The sequence below is a fragment of the Salmo salar genome, chromosome 10 (assembly GCF_965601325.2).
Source record: "Salmo salar chromosome 10, fSalSal1, whole genome shotgun sequence".
NCBI lineage: Eukaryota > Metazoa > Chordata > Actinopteri > Salmoniformes > Salmonidae > Salmo > Salmo salar.
Genome location: NC_138300.1, coordinates 98,698,532 through 98,723,689, shown reverse-complemented (window position 1 = coordinate 98,723,689; position 25,158 = coordinate 98,698,532). Strand labels below are relative to the sequence as shown.

The 25,158-nt window shown below is 43.7% G+C and overlaps 1 protein-coding gene across 1 annotated transcript in view; it reads left to right on the top strand.

Moving 5' to 3' along the window:
- The window catches only part of LOC100286559 (proline-rich protein 5), a 78,457-nt gene that overhangs the window by 49,311 nt on the left and 3,988 nt on the right, over nucleotides 1–25,158 (top strand). The window contains 1 exon segment of the mRNA XM_014125165.3: nucleotides 93–173. Coding sequence (XP_013980640.3) covers nucleotides 93–173 — 81 coding nt within the window.

Genomic DNA, 25,158 nt, shown 5'->3' with positions numbered 1-25,158 from the left:
TGCTGCAGTGCTTGAGATGAATATTAAATATCATTTAATGGGCAAATGGAATCTGAGTGGTACATGTTGATGTTTGTGTGTGTGTCCACTAGCATCCACAATGCTGTCATTGCCGTCTTCCAGAAGAAAGGTCTGGCTGACAATGAACTCTATGTCCTCAACGAAGGCGTCAGGTGAGTTACAAACACAAGCAAACACACACAAATCTGTTTGCTAGCATGGCGTTTATCTGCCACGTGTGTGTGTGTGTGTGTGTGTGTGTGTGTGTATATGTGTGTTTGTGGGAGGCCATGTGGTCTTGCCAGATATCTCATTATCTTTCCAGACCAGACCAGAACTGTCAGTTCTGTCATGTCAGCCTCGATTACAGCCCAGTAAACAACTGAAGTCACGCATATCACACACTATAGAAGAAAACCAACAGGCCAGAGAGCTGAGTCAATCATACACAGCAAATTCTTCCGTGTTAAACACTGGGCCAGTGTCTTTATGGGTCCACACTTGAAGGTGTGATCGTTAGTCTGAACCAGGTCTGTGTTTGATCATTTCATTGCAGAGGTGGATGAGTGGCCTCTGGCGGGTTGTTTGTGTTGTTGGGTGGTTCTTGGCTGTTCACAGGTCTTGGCATGCCTCCCCACTGATTACCTCGTGGCCCCCTGTACTGACTTGGTGATAGAATTGAGGGTGCTGGGAGGGGTGAAGATGGTTTGGAGGGTTCGGGGGGTCTGGGCTGAGGCTAGCTTGCTGCTGTGCGGGATTATGGGTAGGGAGGGCTAAGGAGGATGGATCTGGGCCACTAAGGAGCAGGGGGAGGAGTTATCATTTGGTAATTTTTGACCTGGGGTTTGATGGGGGTGGAGGTGGCTAGGAAGGGATTTGTTGGGATGGGGCAGAGAGAGGGGCCGGCAGGGGTAGGGGCTGTTTCTGGAGGGTCTTGGATGGTGACAGGAGTGAAACATATCGGGAAGTGGGTTGGGCATTACCTGTGGAAAGGTCTGGTTCTGGGTCTTCATTGTTGTTGTCTGGTGTGGTTGGGATTTGGGTTAGGGTTGGTGGCGCTGGCCCTTGCCCTGCCGGCATAGGAACAGTTCCCAGGTTGCAGGGGCGTGTGGAGGTACAGTCTGAGTTGGGATACTTGTCTTTACAGATCTTGCAGATGATGGCTGTGCAGGCTGCAGCCAGATGGTCCAGTTCCTGCCGTAGTAGTGGACGGAGCCTCTGTTGTTCCCCAGCGTGATGGTGCTTGGGAGGTGTTGGACTCTGCCCACTCAGGTTGGGTGTGGTCTTAACTGGACCAGCCATTTTTGTGCCCCAGTCCAGGACCCTCCTAGCCACTGACTTGAGGGTGGCGAACCTGCTTATCCAAACATGCGTGTCATAGTCCTGGATGCATTCATTGTTAACCGTACTGTAACTACGTTGGATTCTGTGTTGGAAAGGAGGTATGCTCTGATTCTGTTAAATGAGGCTGAATCTTTGCAATTTCTGAATTTTTACCAAAAGTGTTCTAGTGACTGGGGGGTCTTGAAACTAGCTTCAAATGATTACTGTGGCCCCTGGGGTTTCACCAGGCAGTTCCTGCTGAATTCCAGGCAGGTCATAGTTTCTGGTCTGGCGGTTATGGTTGCTGCTCCTCAGCGATTGGTGGCTCTGTCCTCAGCAGCCTCCTTGTTGGGGATCAGCTTTAGCCTCACCGTGTTGTAGCAGCGCATCGCTCCTAGGTTCATCCCAGCCATCTTGCTCAGGTGGGTGTTGTTTTGGGTCTTGATGATGTCTGGTCTGGTTGTTGGTCTGCACCAATCCTACTACTCCGTAATATACACAGGTGAAAGTATATTTAATTTCTTCCCGGTACGGGATCTCCTATTGTCCATTAATTTTTTTCCTCAGCAATCTGCACACAATAATACCCCATAACGAAAAAGCAAAAAAACAGGTTTTTAGAAATGTTTGCAAATGTTCAAAAAATATACATTTACATAAGTATTCAGACCCTTTGCTATTAGACTCGAAATTCAGCTCAGGTGCATCCTGTTTTCATTGATCATCCTTGAGATGTTTCTACAACTTGATTGAAGTCCATCTGTGGTGAATTCAATTGATTGGACATAATTTGGAAAGGCACACACCTGTCTATATAAGGTCCCACAGTTGACAGCATGTCAGAGCAAAAACCAAGCCATGAGGTCGAAGGAATTGTCTGTAGAGCTCCGAGACAGGACTTTGTCGAGGCACAGATCTGGGGAAGGGTTCCGAAAATGTCTGCAGTTTTGAAGGGCCCAAGAACACAGGGCCTCCATCATTCTTAAATGGAAGAACTTTGGAACCACCAAGACTCTTCCTGGAGCTGGCCGCCTGGCCAAACTGAGCAATCGGGGGCCACTCTGACAGAGCTCCAGAGTTCCTCTGTGGAGATGGGAGAACCTTCCAGAAGGACAACCATCTCTGCAGCACTCCACCAATCAGGTCTTTATGGTTGAGTAGCCAGACGGAGCCACTCCTCAGTAAAAGGCACATGACAGCCCGCTTGGAGTTTGCTCAAAGACACCTAAAGGACTCAGACCATGAGAAACAAGATTCTCTGGTCTGATGAAACCAAGATCGAACCTTATGGCCTGAATGCCATGCGTCATGTCTGGAGGAAGCCAGGCACCATCCCTACTGTGAAGCATGGTGTTGGCAGCATCATGCTGTGGTAATTTTTTTTTCTGCGGCAGCGATTGGGAGACTAGTCAGTGTCGTGTCTTTGGCTATGCCGGATTAAGTGATATGACATGCTAACTTATAAAATGATTTCTCTGTAATTAATATTACCCGATTAAGCTAATCATGTAAATGTAATTAACTAGAAAGTCGGGGCACCACGGAAGAGCGTTTATAGAGCTGTTATCTTCCGAATAAACTCTTAAAATACTTAGTAATATTTTACATCGATAGCAGTCAATATTAACCCTTATCTTATTTTCAGTCTCATAATGAAAGTTGTAAATTCTTGGCTATCTTCACGAACCCTGGCTAACAAGTTGAATCAGCAATACAAAATTGGGTTTAATTATTTATTTACTAAATACCTAACTAATCACACAGAATTACAAATACACCGAATACAAATGATGTCATACAGAAAACGTCCTAGTGGACGGAACCTGTATGAAAGCTGGTTACACAAAGGAAAGGGGGTTGGGCTTGAATGAAAAAGCGGGAAGATTTAGGAACAGAGAAACAGCAGCTAGGCTATCGTAAATACATTATCTTATGCATTCTAAATTACCGCCCATTTGGAAAAGGAAAATGCAATAAATATTTACTCTGAGCTGCGCTTCGGTAGATTGGTCGTAGATGCTGGCCGGGTTGGCCAACAGATCTTCCTGTAAACTCTTAAGAATGTCTCTGGTGGTAAATTGGATACGTGGTGGTATCTTCGTCCGTCTGTTAGACTGGATCCGTCGTCCGTCCTTTCCTAGCCCACGTTAGCAGCGGCTAGGAAGTATCACTTCTGTAGTGAATAAGCTCAAAGTTCATACCATTCGCCACCAAAGCTCACGCCGAGGTTGGCTTAGTTCTGTACTTGACATGTGTGTCCTTCTAACGTAGAGGCTGCAGACCTCACGTGCTGGAACAACGTGGTTATCTTTTCGTCAAAGGCTTATATAGTGGAGGGGGGGGGGAAGGATGTGTTTCATCGTTTATAACCCCTGTCTCTTCACTGGGTTGGGCCACTGATCGAGCAGGGCACTTTCCTTATGAAAACCCAATTCTCTCATTTGGAAGCTAAAATTACATTTAATCTCCTAACAAACAATTTCCATATCAAACATTTCAATTGCATAACAATTCCATGTGACTCTGATAACTAGAGGGTGGATACTTTCCCAGGTACAGTTTGTCGTCCTGTCATCAATCATGTCTCAATGACAACTGAAATGAAATCCATACTCATTACGTTATCAAGCATATTTCCAACTGGTTTTATTAACAAAATATGGTTCCTTTCCCCATTTGTTTGATGTTCCCAGACTCTCTATATTTAACACAGACTATTCAAGTCCTTCAGTAGATTCAGAGAGGGGAAGGGAGAAAGGTATTTATGGGGGGGGGGGGGGTCATAAACCTTACCCACAGGCCAACGTCATGACATCAGGATCGAGGGAAAGATGAACGGAGCAAAGTACAGAGAGATTCTTGATGAAAACCTGCTCCAGAGCGCTCAGGACTTCAGACTGGGCAAAAGTTCACCCTCCAACAGCACAACGACCATAAGCACACAGCCAAGACAACGCAGGAGTGGCTTCGGGGACAAGTCTCTAAATGTCCTTGAGTGGCCCAGCCAGAGCAGACTTGAACCCGATCGAACATCTCTGGAGAGACCTGAAAATAGCTGTGCAGCTACGCTCCCCATCCAACCTAACAGAGCTTGAGAGGATCTGCCGAGAAGAATGGGAGAAACTCCCCAAATACAGGTGTGCCAAGCTTGTAGCATCATATCAAAGAAGATTCAAGGCAGTAATCGCTGCCAAAAGTGCTTCAACAAAGTACTGAGTAAAGGGTCTGAATACTTATGGAAATGTGATGTTGTGGAAATTCTTACACAGGGACATTCAAAGTCAATCTTAAATGAATCATTGTTTATTGTCAGCGTGCTGGAGAGGTTCCAACCAACTCAATGCACCATAGTACACATGTCAAGCAGAAACTCTGCCTGGGCAGATCCAGCAGTTGTCTTATATACGGCTATACACAGACATGTTATATTTGCATGATTTAGCATAATTAATTAATCATTACCGTTTTGTTTAAGTCATGTGACAGATCTGGTTCATAACATGTGACAGACCAATACCTCACGAGGCTTCTTCTCTCTAAGCTGAGACCTTGAAACAGAAATATTTTGTTTGTTCTCAAAACAAGGTCTGGGCGTACTGCCAAATTGCAGCTACTGATAGTGAGGATTTGTACAGTCAGCCACTTGCATTAACACAGAAATTGTTATTAGAACAGCACATGAATAGATAATCTTAGGAACTCATGGCAGGTTGAATTACAGGTTCAGATAGTAGAGGGGAGATGGGGGAACATATGGAAAACAGTATATAAAGCCACTCTACATGTAACCGAACAAGGGAGTTTCAATTGAAAGTACTACGTCGTTTTTTTTATGAGCCCTGATAAAGTTAATATAATTAAAAAATGAATATCAGTAAAGTGTTGGAGGCAGTGTGGACAAATAGGTACTTTATCACATATTTTGGCAATGTCTGAAAATCCAGTCTTTTTGGTTTGAAGTTTTCCATGTTATACAGGACATCACAGGTATTATTATTCAACCAGACCCATGTCATCTCCTTCTAGGTATTGTTCCTGTGGATACACTCCAACCCTCCCCACTTAAATTGATAGATTATCTTTTAGCAGCAGCAAGGAAATGTGTAACAAAATGCTGGAAAAATTAACATGCACCCTCAAAAGATATTTGGTTAGGTCTATGTGGGGAACTTGCTGACATGGAGAGAATTACATCAATCTTGCAGCATAGACAGCATAGATATGAAGGTGTCTGATAAGAGTTCCTGTCATATCGTAAGGGTCTTATTCTGTAATTTCTGGGCTTGTTGTTTGTTTTTGTGTGACTTAATCCAAATTGTATACTTATTCAGACTCTTGAATAAGCACTTAATAGGGTCATTTTGTTTTACGTGAACTTGTTGTTTTTTATGAAGTTAAACATGTGCATTTTATGACCGAATGTAAAAATTAAGTGAAAAACGTTTTTTTTTTCTTCAAGTTTCTCCAAGTCGCCAGGACGGTACATTTTCTTTATGTGCTCTTGAATAAAAATGTATGTAAAAAAAGAAAAGAACGAATATTACAGTTTCCATTACAGTGGTATTTCAGTTTAATTTTTAATACATTTGCAAAACTTTCTAAACATGTTTTTGCTTTGTTATTTATGGGGTATTGTGTGTATTTCTATGAGGAAAAAATGTATTTAATCAATTTTTGAATAGAGCTGTAAAGTACAAAATGTGGAAAAAGACAAGGGTTCTAAATACTTTCCGAATGCACTGTATACCATAAGGCCTTACTCTGATGGCCATGTTTTACCCTAACACAGTGGCGTTTGGAACCTCCTGGTTTACAGGCCACATCAGGCCTGCAAGTCACATTATACTGGCTTGCAAAGTGATGTATAATTCCTATTGGAATCCAGCCAGAGTGGACATATTTGGACATTTTAGTCACCCGCAACCTGCATTCAGAATGACTGTCATGGTTAGTAACGTTGATAAAGGAGACTAGCTAAACCATTTAAACTGGAACAACCATTTCAGTAATGGATGCAATAAATATAAGTAACTGATTAAATAAGTTTATTTTTTGTATTGTTTTATCTTTGTATGGCATAAGATTAATCAATAAATGAACATGTAAAAACAGATTTTTTTTTATATATCTGCAGTAGAGCATGCTGAGAAATATGATAACGAGGGCCGTGGTTTTGATGGAATGTTTTACTCTCCACAGAGAAACTGACACAATCACACTGTCACACTCAACACTTATTAACACCAATACTGGGGTTCTTTGTACACCACTGAGTGTTAATTTCACTCCTGAATCAACACTAGAAATGTTACACTGAAAAATGAACACTAGGTAAAACTATCCAGTTTGTTGTGTAGGTGTCACGTCCTGACCATAGAAAGCTTTTATTTTCTATGGTAGAGTAGGTCAGGGCGTGACTCGGGGGCTAGTCTAGTTTATTATTTCTATGTGGGGTTCTAGGTTTGTTTTTCTATGTTGGTGATTGTGTATGATTCCCAATTAGAGGCAGCTGGTAATCGTTGTCTCTAATTGGGGATCATACTTAAGTAGCTTGTTTTCCACTTGTGGGTTATGGGATATTATTTATGTTTAGTTGCCTGTTAGCACTGCATTGTCGTCACGGTTCGTTTGTTCTTTTTGTTTTGTCTTTGCTTTTTGTCTTTGCTTAAGTTTCACTATTAATAAATGATGTGGAACGCTACTCACGCTGCACTTAGGTCCGATCATTCCAACGAACGTAACTGTAGGGTCTAGACCTAACATTGTTTCAATATACAGTATCAGTCAAAAGTTTGGACACCTACTCATTCAAGGGTTTCTCTTTATTTTTACTATTTTCTACATTGTAGAATAATAGTGAAGACAACAAAACTATGAAATAACACATATGGAATCATGTAGTAACCAAAAAAGTGTTAAACAAATCAAAGTATATTTTAAATTTGAGATATTTCAAAGTAGATCCAAAGTAGATACTTCCACCATTTGCCTTGATGACAGCTTTGAACACTCTTGGCATTCTCTCAACCAGTTTCACCTGGAATGCTTTTCCAACAGTCTTGAAGGAGTTCCCACATATGCTAAGCACTTCTTGGCTGCTTTTCCTTCACTTTGCTGTCAAACCCATCCCAAACCATCTCAATTGGGTTGAGGTCGGGTGATTGTGGAGGCCAGGTCATCTGATTCAGAACTCCATCCATCTCCTTCTTGGTCAAATAGCCCTTACACAGCCTGGAGGTGTGTTGGGTCATTGTCCTGTTGAAAAAGAAATGATTGTCCCACTAAGCACAAACCAGATGGGATGGCATAAACCAGATGGGATGGCATATCGCTGCAGAATGCTGTGGTAGCCATGACAGTGTCACCAGCAAAGCACCACACACCATCATACCTCCTCCTCCATGCTTCACGGTAGGAACCACACATGCGGAGATCATCCGTTCACCTACTCTGCATCTCATAAAGACACGGAGGTTGGAACAAAAAATCTCAAATTTAGACTCATCAGACCAAAGAACAGATTTCCGCCGGTCTAATGTCCATTGCTCATGTTTCTTGGCCCAAGCAAGTCTCCTTCTTCTTATTGGTGTCCTTTAGTAGTGGTTTCTTTGCAGCAATTTGACCATGAAGGCCTGATTCACGCAGTCTCCTCTGAACAGTTGATGTTGATATGCATCTGTTACTTGTGAACTCTGAAGCATTTATTTGGGCTGCAATTTCTCTTTGCTTATTTGAGCTGTTCTTGCCATAATATGGACTTGGTCTTTTACAAAATAGGGCTATCTTCTGTATACTAACCATACCTTCTCACAACACAACTGATTTGCTCAAACGCATTCAGAAGGAAAGAAATTCCACAAATTAACTTAAGGCACACCTGTTAACTGAAATGCATTCCAGGTGACTACCTCATAAAGTTGGTTGAGAGAATACCGAGAGCGTGCAAAGCTGTCATCAGGGCAAAGGGTGGCTACTTTGTAGAATCTCAAATATAAAATATATTTTGATTTGTTTAACACTAAGATTACTACATGATTCCATATGTGTTATTTCATAGTTTTGTTGTCTTTATTATTCTACAATGTAGAAAATAGTAAAAATAAAGAGAAACTCTTGAATGAGGTGAGTCCAAACTTCTGACTGGTACTGTATACTTAGCACTGGAAATAAACATGAACAGTACGTTTAAAAGAGAAAGCTGGGTTGCACAATACCCAGATATCATGCAGTTGTATGAGACTTACATTCCTTGGTGTCAATACATGTAACTACACATGAGTAATTTATATATACACAAAAGTATGTGGAATTCGGCTATTTGAGCCACACTTGTTGCTGACAGGTGTATAAAATCGAGCACACATCCATGCAATTTCCATAGACAAACATTGGCAGTAGAATGGCCTTACTGAAGAGCTCAGTGACTTTCAATATGGCACCGTCATAGGATGCCGGCTTTCCAACAATTCAGTTTGTCAAATTTCTGCCCCGGTCAACTGTAAAGGCTGTTATTGTGAAGTGTAAACGCCTAGGAGCAACAATGGCTCAGCCGCGAAGTGGAGGGCCACACAAACTCACAGAACAGGATCGCAGAGTGCTGAAGCACGTTGCACGTACAAATCGTCTGTCCTCGGTTTCAACACTCACTACCGAGTTCCAAACTGCCTCTGGAAGCAAAGTCAGCACAAGACCTGTTCTTCAGAGCTTCATGAAATGGGTTGCCGTGGCCGAGCAGCTGCACACAAGCCTAAGATCACCATGCGCAATGCCACGCATCGGCTGGAGTGGTGTAAAGCTCGCCGCCATTGGACTCTGGAGAGGTGGAAACGCATTCTCTGGAGTGATGAATCACTCTTCACCACCTGGCAGTCCGACGGACGAATCTGGGTTTGGTGGATTCCAGGACTCAATGCATAGTGCCAACTGTAAAGTTTGGTGGAGGAGGAATAATGGTCTGTAGCTTTATTTCATGGTTCGGGCTAGGCCCCCATAGTTCCATTTAAAGGGAAATCTTAATGCTACAGCATACAAAGACATTCTAGACGATTATGTGCTTCCAACTTTGTCTCAACAGTTTGTGGAAGGCCCTTTCCTATGGCAATGCCTCTGTGCACGAAGCGAGGTCCAAGGAAATAAATAATAAGTATTCAAAAACACCCCTACGCTAGTCTACCTGCTTCAAGCACAGCTAGCTAGCTAACTAACCAATAAAATACAGTGGGTGGTCCGCCCAGTTCTAACTAGTGTATTTAGACACTGTTTTCCTATGTGTAATGTAGGCCCATGGGCGACTGGTCTTGGTACCCCCTTTTTCCACCATCAAACAAACAGTCAACACTTTAACAAAGCAATACTCACAGGTACCGGACAAATGTGCCAACGACCAAAACAAAAGAGAGATCTCTGCACACAAAGAGAGAGGGAGAGATTCAGAGAGATTGAGTGACACAGAGAGATCGAGCTACAGAGAGAGAGATTGAACTATTGAGAAAACTACTGACTGGGTTTTTAAACCAAGGGAAAGGGGATGTGATTGGTTGAGGGAAAAGGAGCAGGTGTCTTGGTTGGTGACTGATTGGGGAATGATGATTGTCACCTGTGAGGGGAGAAGGAGAGAAAAGAAACACAGGATACTCACACAGGATACCTGTATCCGTAACACTCCCACCCTTAAAAGAGCAACCCTAGGGGGGATTTACAATAAATACTCACAAGATCAAAGAGGGTCAACCTCACGAAACATACAAAAATCATTTTTACACACGAGACAAAGCATCTGCTAACACATTATCAGAACCCTTTTTTGTGGCGTATCTCCAAATTATAATTCTGCACAATAAGCGCCCAACGCATAAGGCACTGGTTCTGGTTGTACATTCGGTGGAGAAACACTTAGGGGTTATGATCAGTATATACGATCACTGGTAGGGCACTAGAACCAAAATACACTTCAAAGTATTGCAAAGCTAACAACAAAGCTAGAGCTTCTTGCTCGATGGTTGCATAGTTTGCTTGACATTTGTTACATTTTCTTGAAAAATAACCTAGGATGATCCACTCCATTCTTGTCCTGCTGCAGTAGAACAGCACCAGCACCTCTGGCACTGGCACTAGCATCTACTTCAAGTTTAAACGGCCGTTCAAAATCCAGAGCAGCAGTAATACAGGGGTATTACATAAGAGTGCTTTAGCAGTATCAAAAGCTACCTTACAGTCCGGGGACCACTCAAACGATCTAGCCGGACTGAGCAAATCGGTCAAGGGAGCAACTACCGCAGAGAAGTTTTTACCGAAACTACGGTAGTAGCCAACCATCCCTAAAAAGCGGCATAGCTCTCGTCTGGTGGTAGGTGCGGGAAATGCAGTGATAGCCAAGACCTTCGCATCAACAGGGTGCACCTGTCCATGGCCGACCTCTTTTCCGAGATAGGTAACAGTAGCCTTCCCAAACTCGCACTTTGCCAAGTTCAGAGTTAGAGAAGCAGCTGCCAAACGCTCACATACTACCCTTAGAGAGTTAACATGATCTGACCACTCAGACAAATAAATCACTAGATCATCAAGGTATGCACTACAATTGGGAACGCCAGCTAATACGGCGTTAACCAGTCGTCGGAAAGTGGCTGGTGCATTCCGCATCCCAAAAGCCATGACAGAGTATTGTAGGAAGTTTTCTGGGGTCACAAAGGCAGAAATCTCAGAACCACGTGAGGTTAACGGAGCCTGCCAGTAACCTTTTTAAGAGGTCCAACTTTGTTACATAAGTAGCAGCACCAACAGTGTCGATACAGTCGTCCAGTCTGGGTAACGGGAATGAATCTGGCATTGTGACAGAATTTACCTTTCGATAATTCGTACATAACCTGGACGTACCATCAGATTTAGGAACCAGAATGCAAAGAGAACTCCAAGGGCTTGAACTTGGCGTAGTCAGGTCGTTCTCCAACAAATATCTCACTTCATCCCTCATTATCTTCCTCTTAGAAGCGTTGACACGATATGGGTGTTGCTTGATAGGGGCAGCATTTCCAACATTAATGTCATGTTCCAACACGTTTATGCGAGTAGGAACGTCATTAAAGAGACATGGAAAACTGTGTAGTAGCCTCACAATATCGTCGGCCTGTCCGTCCGTTAAATGAACCAGACCTGACTGGAGAGACAGCAGCATTTCTGAGTTGGGCAATCTCACGCACTGCTGCTGAGTATTGCGCAACTCTAATCCATCTCCATCAACATCATTAATATGACAGTCCACTATCATAGAAGTAGAAGAGACTAGAGGTCGACCGATTATGATTTTTCAACGCCAATACCGATTATTGGAGGACCCAGAAAAAACGATACCGATAGCTCTTTTTTTATTTGTAATAATGACAATTACAACAATACTGAATTATCACTTATTTTAACATAATATAATACATCAATAAAATCAATTTAGCCTCAAATAAATAATGAAACATGTTCAATTTGGTTTAAATAATGCAAAAACAAAGTGTTGGAGAAGAAAGTAAAAGTGCATTATGTGTCATGTAAGAAAGCTAACGTTTAAGTTCCTTGCTCAGAACATGAGAACATATGAAAGCTTGTGGTTCCTTTTAACATGAGTCTTCAATATTCCCAGGTAAGAAGTTTTAGGTTGTAGTTATTATAGGAATTATAGGACTATTTCTCTATACGATTTGTATTTCATATACCTTTGACTATTGGATGTTCTTATAGGCACTTTAGTATTGCCAGTGTAACAGTATAGCTTCCGTCCCTCTCCTCGCTCCTACCTGGGCTCAAACCGGGAAAACATCGACAACAGCCACCCTCGAAGCATTGTTACCCATGTAGAGCAAGGGGAACAACCACTCCCAGAGCATCACTCTCAGAGCGAGTGACGTTTGAAACGCTATTAGCGCGCACCCGCTAACTAGCTAGCCATTTCACATTGGTTACAGCAGCCTAATCTCGGGAGTTGACAGGCTTGAAGTCATAAACAGCGCAATGCATTGTGGAGGGCTGCTGGCAAAACACACGAAAGTGCTGTTTGAATGAATGCTTATGAGCCTGCTGGTGCCTACCATTGCTCAGTCAGACTGCTCTATCAAATCATAGACTTAATTATAACATAATAACACACAGAAATACGAGCCTTAGGTCATTAATATGGTCGAATCCGGAAACTATCACGTTTATTCTTTCAGTGAAATACGGAACCGCTCTTTAATCACCACTTCATTAAGTCAGGATTCCTATTGACTTAGCCATGCCTCCTTGCCCATCTAACATTTCCTCATCTCCCACCCTTTCTAATGCGACTATCCCCGATGCTTCTCCCTCTTTTTCCCCTGCCCCGCTACAAAGTTTCTCCCTGCAGGCAGTCACTGAGTCTCCCTGCAGGCAGTCACTGCCCTGTTTATCAAAAGTGTTGGAAAAACTTGTCAATAATCAACTGACTGGCTTTCTTGATGGCTATAGTATTCTCTCGGGTATGCAATCTGGTTTCCGCTCAGGTTATGGATGTGTTACTGCAACCTTAACGGTCCTCAATGATGTCACCATTGCCCTTGATTCTAAGCAATACTGCCATTTTTATTGACTTGGCCAAAGCTTTTGATACGGTAGACCATTCCATTCTTGTGAGCCGGCTAAGGAATATTGGTGTGTCTGAGGGGTCTTTGGCCTGGTTTGCTAACTACCTCTCCCAAAGAGTGCAGTGTATAAAGTCAGAACATCTGCTGCCTCAGCCACTGCCTGTCACCAAGGGAGTACCCCAAGGCTCAATCCTCGACCCCACGCTCTTCTCAATTTACATCAAGAACATAGCTCAGGCAGTAGGAATCTCTCTCATCCATTTATATGCAGATGATACAGTCTTATACTCAGCTGGCCCCTCCCCGGGTTTTGTGTTAAATGCTCTACAACAAAGCATTCTTAGTGTCCAACAAGCTTCTGGCGCAGGCGTTCCGCTAGCGACCCACCTCGACAACATCCGGTGAAATTGCAGAGCGCCAAATTCAAAATACAGAAATACTCATAATTATACTCAAGATTAACTTCTTGTTAATCCAGCCGCTGTGTCAAATTTCAAAAAGGCTTTACGGCGAAAGCATACCATGCGATTATCTGAGGACAGCGCCCCGCTTACAAAAGCATACAAACATTTTCAAGCCAAGTAGAGGAGTCACGAAAGTCATAAATAGCGATAAAATGAATCACTTACCTTTGAGCTTCATCTGGTTGCAGTCACAAGAGTCCCTGTTACATAATAAATGTTTGTTTTGTTCGATAAAGTTCCTCTTTATGTCCCAAAAACTCTGTTTTGTTGGCTCATTTTGTTCAGTAATCCACTGGCTCAATGGCGGTCACAACATGCAGACGAATACATCCTAATAGTACCGGTAAAATTCGTTGAAACATGTCAAACGATGTTTATAATTAATCCTCAGGTTGTCTATTGTCTAAATAATGGATAATATTGCAACCAGACAATAGCGTATTCAATAGAAAGGAAAAAGAACGAAGGTCGCGCAATCGGTCACGCGCGCAAACGAGCTCTGCTTGATTCTGCATGCCACTTACAAAATGGTCTCATTCTTCCTCATTTTTCAGAAAACAAGCCTGAAACAATGTCTAAAGACTGTTGACATTTAGTGGAAGCCATAGCAATCGGGGTCCTAACCATTTAGGTACTCTATAGGCATTCAATTGAAAACTACACACATCAAAAAAATCCCACTTCCTGGATGGATTTTGCTCAGGTTTTCACCTACTATATCAATTCTGTTATACTCTCAGACATTATTTTAACAGTTTAGGAAACTTTGGAGTGTTTTCTATCCAAATCTACCAATTATATGCATATTCTAGCTTCTGGGCCTGAGTAACAGGCAGTTTACTTTAGGCACGGTTCTCATTCAGATGTCGAAATACTGCCCCCAAGCCATAACAAGTTAAAGTAACTAACTTTGGCCTTCCGGATAGCCAGAGTGGACTTATTTCTAATTTGCCTGAACAATAGCCAGTCAGCCTGAGTATGCGTGTGCCAAAGCTTTCGCCAAATGCAATTCTTGAAGTGGAGTAACTCTGCAAGATCCTGGTCGAACCAGGGGCTGAACCTGTTTGTATTTTTTTATTTTTTATTATGGGGGCGTGTTTGTTAACAATACCACTGAAAATATCAAAATGAAGGTCCAAGCATCTTCGACAGAGGGGATCAAGCTGATTCTATACCAATTTACAGAGGCCAGTTCATGAAGGAAGGCTTGCTCATTAAAGTTTTTTAGCAAGCGTCTATGACAAATCAGGACAGGTCGTTTCACTGAGCAGCCATTACGAACACAGGCTGAAAACAGTGATCACTATGGTCATTACAGAAAACTCCAGACTTATACCAATCAGGATTATTTGTGAGGATAACAGAGGAGAGTAGCCTTTTCTGGGAGTTTGGAGTCATACCTTGTGGGATTGGTGATAATCTGAGAAAGATTTAGGGAGTCCCATTGCTTTAGGACTTGGTCAGGTGGTTTAAGAATGTCCCAGTTTAGGTCACCTAGCAGGATGAATTCAGACTTAGTGTAAGGGGCCAGGAGAGAGCTTAGGGCAGGTAGGGTACAGGCCGGTGCTGATGGAGGACGATAGCACCCAGCAACAGTCAACAAAGTTTAATGCTTAAAACCAAGTTTAATGCTTAAAACCAGCAAATCAAATTGTTTGGTGATAGACTTGGTAGAGACAACTGAGCACTGAAGGTGATCCTTGGTAAAGATTGCCACTCCCCCACCTTTGGAAGATCTGTCTTGCCGAAAAATGTTATAACCAGAAAGGTTAACCTCTTACATCTAGATGTTCCGCTAGCGGAACACCTGCTCCAAATCCAATGATGGGCGTGGCGCGAAATACAAATTCCTCTAAAATCCGAAAACTTCAATTTTTCAAACATATGACTATTTTACAGCATTTTAAAAGACAAGACTCTTGTTAATCTAACCACACTGTCCGATTTCAAAAAGGCTTTACAGCGAAAGCAAAACATTAGATTATGTCAGCAGAGTACCCAGCCAGAAATAATCAGACTACCCATTTTTCAAGCTAGCATATAATGTCACAAAAAACAAAACCACAGCTAAATGCAGCACTAACCTTTGATGATCTTCATCAGATGACAACCCTAGGACATTATGTTATACAATGCATGCATGTTTTGTTCAATCAAGTTCATATTTATATCAAAAACCAGCTTTTTTACATTAGCATGTGACGTTCAGAACTAGCATACCCCCCGCAAACCTCCGGTGAATTTACTAAATTACTCATGATAAACGTTCACAAAAAGCATAACAATTATTTTAAGAATTATAGATACAGAACTCCTCTATGCACTCGATATGTCCGATTTTAAAATAGCTTTTCGGTGAAAGCACATTTTACAATATTCTCAGTAGATAGCCCGGCATCACAGGGCTAGCTATTTAGACACCCACCAAGTTTAGCACTCACCAATATCAGATTTACTATTAGAAAAGTTTGATTACCTTTCCTGTTCTTCGTCAGAATGCACTCCCAGGACTTCTACTTCAATAACAAATGTTGGTTTGGTCCAAAATAATCCATCGTTATATCCAAATAGCGGCGTTTTGTTCGTGCGTTCTAGACACTATCCGAATGGTAAATAAGGGTGACGCGCATGGCGCATTTCGTGACAAAAGATTTCTAAATATTTCATTACCGTACTTCGAAGCATGTCAACCGCTGTTTAAAATCAATTTTTATGCCATTTTTCTCGTAAAAAAGCGATAATATTCCGACCGGGAATCTGTGTTTCGGCAAATAGAGGGAAAAAGAGAAAGACGGGGGCGGCCAGTGCACGAGCCTAAGCCCTTTGTCCTCTGATAGACCACTTAGCAAAAGCGCTCGTGTGTTTCAGCCAGGGCTTTGAATTACGTTTTTCAGCTTTTTCCCGGGCTCTGAGCGCCCATGGAAGACGTAGGAAGTGTCACGTTAGAGCAGAGATCCTTTGTAATGGATAGAGATGTCAAAGAAGTTCAAGAAATGGTCAGACAGGGTACTTCCTGTACAGAATCTTCTCACGTTTTGGCCTGCCAAATGAGTTCTGTTATACTCACAGACACCATTCAAACAGTTTTAGAAACTTTGGAGTGTTTTCTATCCAAAGCTAATAATTATATGCATATTGTAGTTTCTGGGCAGGACTAATAATCAGATTAAATTGGGTACGTTTTTTATCCAGCCGTGAAAATACTGCCCCCTAGCCATAACAGGTTAACATCAGTATTCAAAACATTCTTCCTTAACCACGTCTCAGTAATGACCAGCACATCTGGATTGGAGCTGTGAACCCACACTTTCAATTGATCCATTTTAGGTAATACGCTTCTAGTGTTAACATGCAGAAAAACAGGCTTTTATGAGAGCAGAAATAAGTGAAGCAGATATCAGAGCACAAGTCAGAATTGGGGCTAGCATCAGTAGGTGGGCCAGGGTGTACATGCACATTTCCAGATATCATCGACAGTAATACAATCAAGGCACGGCATAGTACAGGGATTCACTGCTTTAGCACACTCCGCCAACCCGGATGTCCTAGCCGTGTCTGAATCCTGGCTTAGGAAGGCCACCCAAAATCCTGAAATTTCCATCCCTAACTATAATATTTTCCGACAAAATATACTGCTCAAAAAAATAAAGGGAACACTTAAACAACACAATGTAACTCCAAGTCAATCACACTTCTGTGAAATCAAACTGTCCACTTAGGAAGCAACACTGATTGACAATACATTTCACATGCTGTTGTGCAAATGGAATAGACAACAGGTGGAAATTATAGGCAATAAGCAAGACACCCCCAATAAAGGAGTGGTTCTGCAGGTGGTGACCATAGACCACTTCTCAGTTCCTATGCTTCCTGGCTGATGTTTTGGTCACTTTTGAATGCTGGTGGTGCTTTCACTCTAGTGGTAGCATGAGACGGAGTCTACAACCCATACAAGTGGCTCAGGTAGTGCAGCTCATCCAGGATGGCACATCAATGCGAGCTGTGGCAAGAAGGTTTGCTGTGTCTGTCAGCGTAGTGTCCAGAGCATGGAGGCGCTACCAGGAGACAGGCCAGTACATCAGGAGACGTGGAGGAGGCCGTAGGAGGGCAACAACCCTGCAGCAGGACCGCTACCTCCGCCTTTGTGCAAGGAGGAGCAGGAGGAGCACTGCCAGAGCCCTGCAAAATGACCTCCAGCAGGCCACAAATGTGCATGTGTCTGCTCAAACGGTCAGAAACAGACTCCATGAGGGTGGTATGAGGGCCCGACGTCCACAGGTGGGGGTTGTGCTTACAGCCCAACACCGTGCAGAACGTTTGGCATTTGCCAGAGAACACCAAGATTGGCAAATTCGCCACTGGCGCCCTGTGCTCTTCACAGATGAAAGCAGGTTCACACTGAGCACGTGACAGATGTGACAGAGTCTGGAGACGCCGTGGAGAACGTTCTGCTGCCTGCAACATCCTCCAGCATGACTGGTTTGGCGGTGGGTCAGTCATGGTGTGGGGTGGCATTTCCTTGGGGGGCCGCACAGCCCTCCATGTGCTCGCCAGAGGTAGCCTGACTGCCATTAGGTACCGAGATGAGATCCTCAGACCCCTTGTGAGACCATATGCTGGTGCGGTTGGCCCTGGGTTCCTCCTAATGCAAGACAATGCTAGACCTCATGTGGCTGGAGTGTGTCAGCAGTTCCTGCAAGAGGAAGGCATTGATGCTATGGACTGGCCCGCCCGTTCCCCAGACCTGAATCCAATTTAGCACATCTGGGACATCATGTCTCGCTCCATCCACCAACGCTACGTTGCACCACAGACTGTCCAGGAGTTGGCGGATGCTTTAGTCCAGGTCTGGGAGGAGATCCCTCAGGAGACCATCCGCCACCTCATCAGGAGCATGCCCAGGCGTTGTAGGGAGGTCATACAGGCACGTGGAGGCCACACACACTACTGAGCCTCATTTTGACTTGTTTTAAGGACATTACATCAAAGTTAGATCAGCCTATAGTGTGGTTTTCCACTTTAATTTTGAGTGTGACTCCAAATCCAGACCTCCATGGGTTGATAAATTGGATTTCCATTGATTATTTTTGTGTGATTTTGTTGTCAGCACATTCAACTATGTAAAGAAAAAAGTATTTAATAAGATTATTTCTTTCATTCAGATCTAGGATGTGTTGTTTAAGTGTTCCCTTTATTTTTTTGAGAAGTGTAGAACAGCCAAAGGGGGCGGAGTTGCAATCTACTGCAGAGATAGCCTGCAGAGTTCTGTCATACTATCCAGGTCTGTGCCCAAACAATTCAAGCTTCTTTTAAAAATCCACCTTTCCAGAAACAAGTCTCTCACCGTTGCCACTTGTTATAGACCCCCTTCAGCTCCAGCTGTGCCCTGGAAACCATATGTGAATTGATTGCCCCCCATCCATCTTCAGAGTTCGTACTGTTAGGTGACCTAAACTGGGATATGCTTAACACCCCGGCCGTCCTACAACCTAAGCTAGGTGCCCTCATTCTCACACAAATTATCAAGGAACCTACCAGGAACAACCCAAAATCCGTAACCTTGTGCACCCTCTTAGATATCATCCTGACCAACTTGCCCTCTAAATACGCCTCTGCTGTCTTCAACCAGGATCTCAGCAATCACTGCCTCATTGCCTGAGTGCATCATGGGTTTGCGGTCTAATGACCACCCCTCATCACTGTCAAACGCTCCCTAAAACACTTCAGCGAGCAGGCCTTTCTAACCGACCTGGCCCAGGTATCCCCATCCCCATGCCCCGTTCAAAAAATGTAGAAATAAGAACAGATATAGCCCTTGGTTCACCCCAGACCTAACTGCCCTTGACCAGCACAAAAACATCCTGGGGCGTTCTGCATTAGCATCGAATATCCCCCGCGATATGCAACTGTTCAGGGAAGTCAGGAACCAATATACTCAGTCAGTTAGGAAAGCTAAGGCTAGCTTTGTAAAACAGACATTTGCTTCCTGTAGCACTAATTCAATAAAGTTTTCGAACACTGTAAAGTCCATGGAGAATAAGAGCACCTCCTCCAAGCTGCCACCTGCACTGAGGATAGGAAACACTGTCACCACCGATAAATCTACGATAATCAATCATTTTAATAAGCATTTTTTCCACGGCTGGCCATGCTTTCCACCTGGCTACCCATACCCCGGCCAACACCTCAGCACCCCCTGCAGCAACTTAATATCTGATCAATTAGTCTTTTAATTAATTATTCTTTACCTCACGTTAGTCTCATTCCAAACGTCGTAAATTGTTGGTTATCTGCACGAACCCAGCCTTTACTATGAATCATCCATACATCAATTGTCTTAATCATATATTTACTAACTAACTAAATAATCACAGAAATGCATAAACAAACAAAAAGTAGATATGGTTACAAGGAAATGATAGGGGAGGTTCCCTTGTGTGCTTAGCCGATATGACGGCTTGGTGGACAAAGGGAAGTGGGTGTGGACTGAGAAGGGTGGGAAAGACAAAAGGCAGTTGATAATTATATTAATTGAAATGCTAATCCTTTGCACATGAACGCTCACTCATTCTGGAATAATTGCAATCAATACATATACTGCTCAAAAAATAAAGGGAACACTTAAACAACACATCCTAGATCTGAATGAAAAATAATCTTATTAAATACTTTTTTCTTTACATAGTTGAATGTGCTGACAACAAAATCACACAAAAATAATCAATGGAAATCCAATTTATCAACCCATGGAGGTCTGGATTTGGAGTCACACTCAAAATTAAAGTGGAAAACCACACTATAGGCTGATCCAACTTTGATGTAATGTCCTTAAAACAAGTCAAAATTAGGCTCAGTAGTGTGTGTGGCCTCCACGTGCCTGTATGACCTCCCTACAATGCCTGGGCATGCTCCTGATGAGGTGGCGGATGGTCTCCTGAGGGATCTCCTCCCAGACCTGGACTAAGCATCCGCCAACTCCTGGACAGTCTGTGGTGCAACGTGGCGTTGGTGGATGGAGCGAGACATGATGTCCCAGATGTGCTCAATTGGATTCAGGTCTGGGGAACGGGCGGGCCAGTCCATAGCATCAATGCCTTCCTCTTGCAGGAACTGCTGACACACTCCAGCCACATGAGGTCTAGCATTGTCTTGCATTAGGAGGAACCCAGGGCCAACCGCACCAGCATATGGTCTCACAAGGGGTCTGAGGATCTCATCTCGGTACCTAATGGCAGTCAGGCTACCTCTGGCGAGCACATGGAGGGCTGTGCGGCCCCCCAAAGAAATGCCACCCCACACCATGACTGACCCAACGCCAAACCGGTCATGCTGGAGGATGTTGCAGGCAGCAGAACGTTCTCCACGGCGTCTCCAGACTCTGTCACGTCTGTCACGTGCTCAGTGTGAACCTGCTTTCATCTGTGAAGAGCACAGGGCGCCAGTGGCGAATTTGCCAATCTTGATGTTCTCTGGAAAATGCCAAACGTCCTGCACGGTGTTGGGCTGTAAGCACAACCCCCACCTGTGGACGTCGGGCCCTCATACCACCCTCATGGAGTCTGTTTCTGACCGTTTGAGCAGACACATGTACATTTGTGGCCTGCTGGAGGTCATTTTGCAGGGCTCTGGCAGTGCTTCTCCTGCTCCTCCTTGCACAAAGGCAGAGGTAGCGGTCCTGCTGCTGGGTTGTTGCCCTCCTACGGCCTCCTCCACGTCTCCTGATGTACTGGCCTGTCTCCTGGTAGCGCCTCCATGCTCTGGACACTACGCTGACAGACACAGCAAACCTTCTTGCCACAGCTCGCATTGATGTGCCATCCTGGATGAGCTGCACTACCTGAGCCACTTGTGTGGGTTGTAGACTCCGTCTCATGCTACCACTAGAGTGAAAGCACCGCCAGCATTCAAAAGTGACCAAAACATCAGCCAGGAAGCATAGGAACTGAGAAGTGGTCTGTGGTCCCCACCTGCAGAACCACTCCTTTATTGGGGGTGTCTTGCTAATTGCCTATAATTTCCACCTGTTGTCTATTCCATTTGCACAACAGCATGTGAAATTTATTGTCAATCAGTGTTGCTTCCTAAGTGGACAGTTTGATTTCACAGAAGTGTGATTGACTTGGAGTTACATTGTGTTGTTTAAGTGTTCCCTTTATTTTTTTGAGCAGTGTATTTACGCCAAGTGTGTTGTTGTGATCTCTGTTGGAATCGTCAGTCCTTCTGTTGGAAAGCTCATCCAAGTCTTTAGTGGTTAGGATGGATACTTCAGAGTACCATTCAGAAATGTTCTTATAGATAGATGTTTCGGCGGTTGTCGGTCTTCGCATCCCAGGTTCACATCATTTCTAGCTGCAGACTAGTAATTAGTATCGAAGATTGGCTCTTATTCTGTCGGGATCGATAGTCTCAGAGTTTAACCATTTCCACCCATGTAGCCAATGCTCCACGTGGTATGGTTAGGAATTCAACAACCATTACAACATTAGCTTAGACTGAGGTTTTTGTGGTCTCTACTCAAACCTTTGCCCCCTCAGCTGACTGAGGTATGCATGGTCTGAAGAGGATTTCTTCAGGTGGGGTTTTTATTCGTAACAGTAGAAAAGGGCTGTCCCATGAGCCAGATCATGTCTGTGCTCATGGGAGCGGGCCAATGACTTAGTTAAACTTTAAAAGGTAATACAGTTCTCTCACATTAACGGTTTAACATAGCATTACATAATTTCACAAATAGTTTCATCTTTACTCATTCATTTTATACAATAATTAAACGCAAACCTCATAACGGAGGCACCTGTATAAACAGAGTTATGGTAATGTGGCAGTATTGTCTTTCATGAGGTCATTAACATGAAACAAAACAGACCGGGTCGTAGCTGACTTCTCCACCGACGGTTTACACATTCTCCAAAACATGGATATTGTTCAGTTCTCAAGTTCTGTGATGTAGAAGAAGTTCCTTTGTTCTACTGTGAAACTCTCTCTCTATGTGTCTCTTTCTGCATAGCCAGGAGGAAAGAGTCTCCTCCAGGAATTTACGACCTGAGATAACAGAACCTGGGTGTAGGAGAGGAAAGAGGGGGAAGGCACTCGCTATACCCAAAGAGGGCCACGTCATGACACCTGCCTTTCTAAAATCTTCAAACGCCAAGTTAATAAGCAGATCACCGACCATTTCAAATCCCACCGTACCTTCTCCACTATGCAATCTGGTTTCAGAGCTGGTCATGGGTGCACTTCAGCCATGCTCAAGGTCTTAAACGATAGCATAATTGCCATCGATGAAGACAGTACTGTGCAGCCGTCTTCATCGACCTGGCCAAGGCTTTCGACTCTGTCACACACCACATTCTTATCGGCAGACTCAACAGCCTTGGTTTCTGAAATGACTGCCTCGCCTGGTTCACCAACTACTTCTCAGATAGAGTTCAATGTGTCAAATCGGAGGGCCTGTTTTTCCGGACCTCTGGCAGTCTCTATGGGGGTGCCACAGGGCTCAATTCTCGGGCCGACTCTTTTCTCTGTATACATCAATGATGTCGCTCTTGCTGCTGGTGAGTCTTTGATCCACCTCTACGCAGACAACACCATTCTGTATATATCTGGCCCTTCTTTGGACACTGTGCTAACAAACCTCCAAACGAGCTTCAATGCCATACAACTCTCCTTCCATGGCCTCCCAACTGCTTTTAAATGCTAGTAAAACTAAGTGCATGCTCTTCAACCGATTGCTGCTCTCACCCTCCCGCCTGACTAGCATCACTACTCTGGATGGTTCTGACCTAGAATATGTGGACAACTGCAAATACCTAGGTGTCTGGTTAGACTGTAAACTCTCCTTCCAGACTCACATTAAGCATCTCCAAACCAAAATTAAATCTAGAATCGGCTTCCTATTTAGCAACAAAGCCTCCACTCATGCCACCAAACATACCCTCGTAAAACTGACTATCCTACCGATCCTTGACTTCGGTGATGTAATTTACAAAATAGCCCCCAACATTCTTCTCAGCAAGCTGGATGTAGTCTATCACAGTGCGTCCGTTTTATCTCCAAAGCCCCATATACTACCCGCCACTGCGACCTCTATGCTCTCGTTGGTTGGGCCTCACTACATATCCATCGCCAAACCCACTGGCTCCAGGTCATCTATAAGTCTTTGCTAGGTAAAGCCCCGCCTTATCTCAGCTCACTGGTCACCATAGCAACACCCACCCGTAGCACGCGCTCCAGCAGGTATATTGCACTGCTCATCCCCAAAGCCAACACTTCCTTTGGCCACCTTTCCTTCCAGTTCTCTGCTGCCAATGACTGGAATGAATTGCTGGAGTCTTTTATCTCCCTCTCTAACTTTAAGCATAAGCTGTCAGAGCAGTTTACCGATCACTGTACCTGTACACAGCCAATCTGTAAATAGCACACCCAACTACCTCATCCCCATATTATTACTTACCCCTTGCTCTTTTGCACCCCAGTATCTCTACTTGCACATCATCATCTGCACATATATCATTTCAGTATTAATGCTAAGTTGTAATTATTTTTGCCTCTATGGCCTATTTATTGTCTACCTCCCTACTCTCCTACATTTGCACACTGTACAACGATTCTTTCCATTTTTCTTTTTTTTGTGTTATTGACTGCTTTTGTTTATGTGTAACTTTGTGTTGTTTTTGTCGCACTGCTATGCCTTATCTTGGCCAGGTCGCAGTTGTAAATGAGAACTGGCCTACCTGGTTAAATAAAGGTTAAATAAAAAATAAAGGGAGAACTCTACAGTGCTGATTTATGACATGCCATTTACACTTATCACACCTGTCAGCTAACCAAGCTCTCCATGGTCTTTCACATGAAAATGGGAAAAGGTGTAGAATGATGATCTACGCTTACTGTTGGATGGCAACGAGATCATATTGTACAGCAATTTCATCAGTTAACATGAAAACAAAGCCGGCGAGAGGTGGTTAGAATAGGACGGGAGGCCAAAAGTCTGTGTTACCAATAGAGAGTCAGAGTCCCGAGTGTAGGAACAAACAGTCTGACCCATGGTTGGGTAAAGAAAGTTTGTAGTCAACAAAGTATGCAGGAGTCATGAGGCAAATAGCAAAATAGCAAAATGCACAAGAATTAAAAAAAATATATAACGACCTGGGGCTAGTCATTGTAAGTTCAGAGTCACTCGCCCCAACGTGCATGTGTGCTGGAGGCAAGCGAAAGCTCGGGAGAGAGGGGTGAGTGTGGTGGAGGTACCTGTACCAGACAGGGGGAGACAATCCAGGGCAGACGGTGAACAGATCACCAGGGGGAATCCAAGCAGCAGTGCAGCAGGCAATGGGAGAAGCTTATTTCTGGAGGCAGATTGCTTGTAGAAAATGCCAGTGAATGGTCTTTGAACAGCAGGAGGGGGCTTCAGAGGACGCTTCAAAGACTCCTGACACTTGTTGGACCCGAAGACCTTTTACTTCACACCTTAGTGCTAATTGAATTTGTATCTGGCTCAGTTCCAGGTTGGAATGGTGTCCTCAGGTCTCTGCTGTTTGTTGGCTAGAGTATCCTCCGTATAGCTTGGAAAAAGAAAACCTTGGAAGCAGTAATCTCTCCAGTTAATTTTGGTCAAAATTATGTTGTAGGTTTGGAGTTTTGATCTGGAGCGAAGGCCATGCTGTGGAGAGTAGCATCCTGCATATGTACCTGCCCAAAAATCCAAGTTTCTCACTCCAAATCTATCCTTTTGTAAAAAAACATGTTGAAAGATGTGAGAGCTCACATTAAACTGTGTCTCTCTCTGA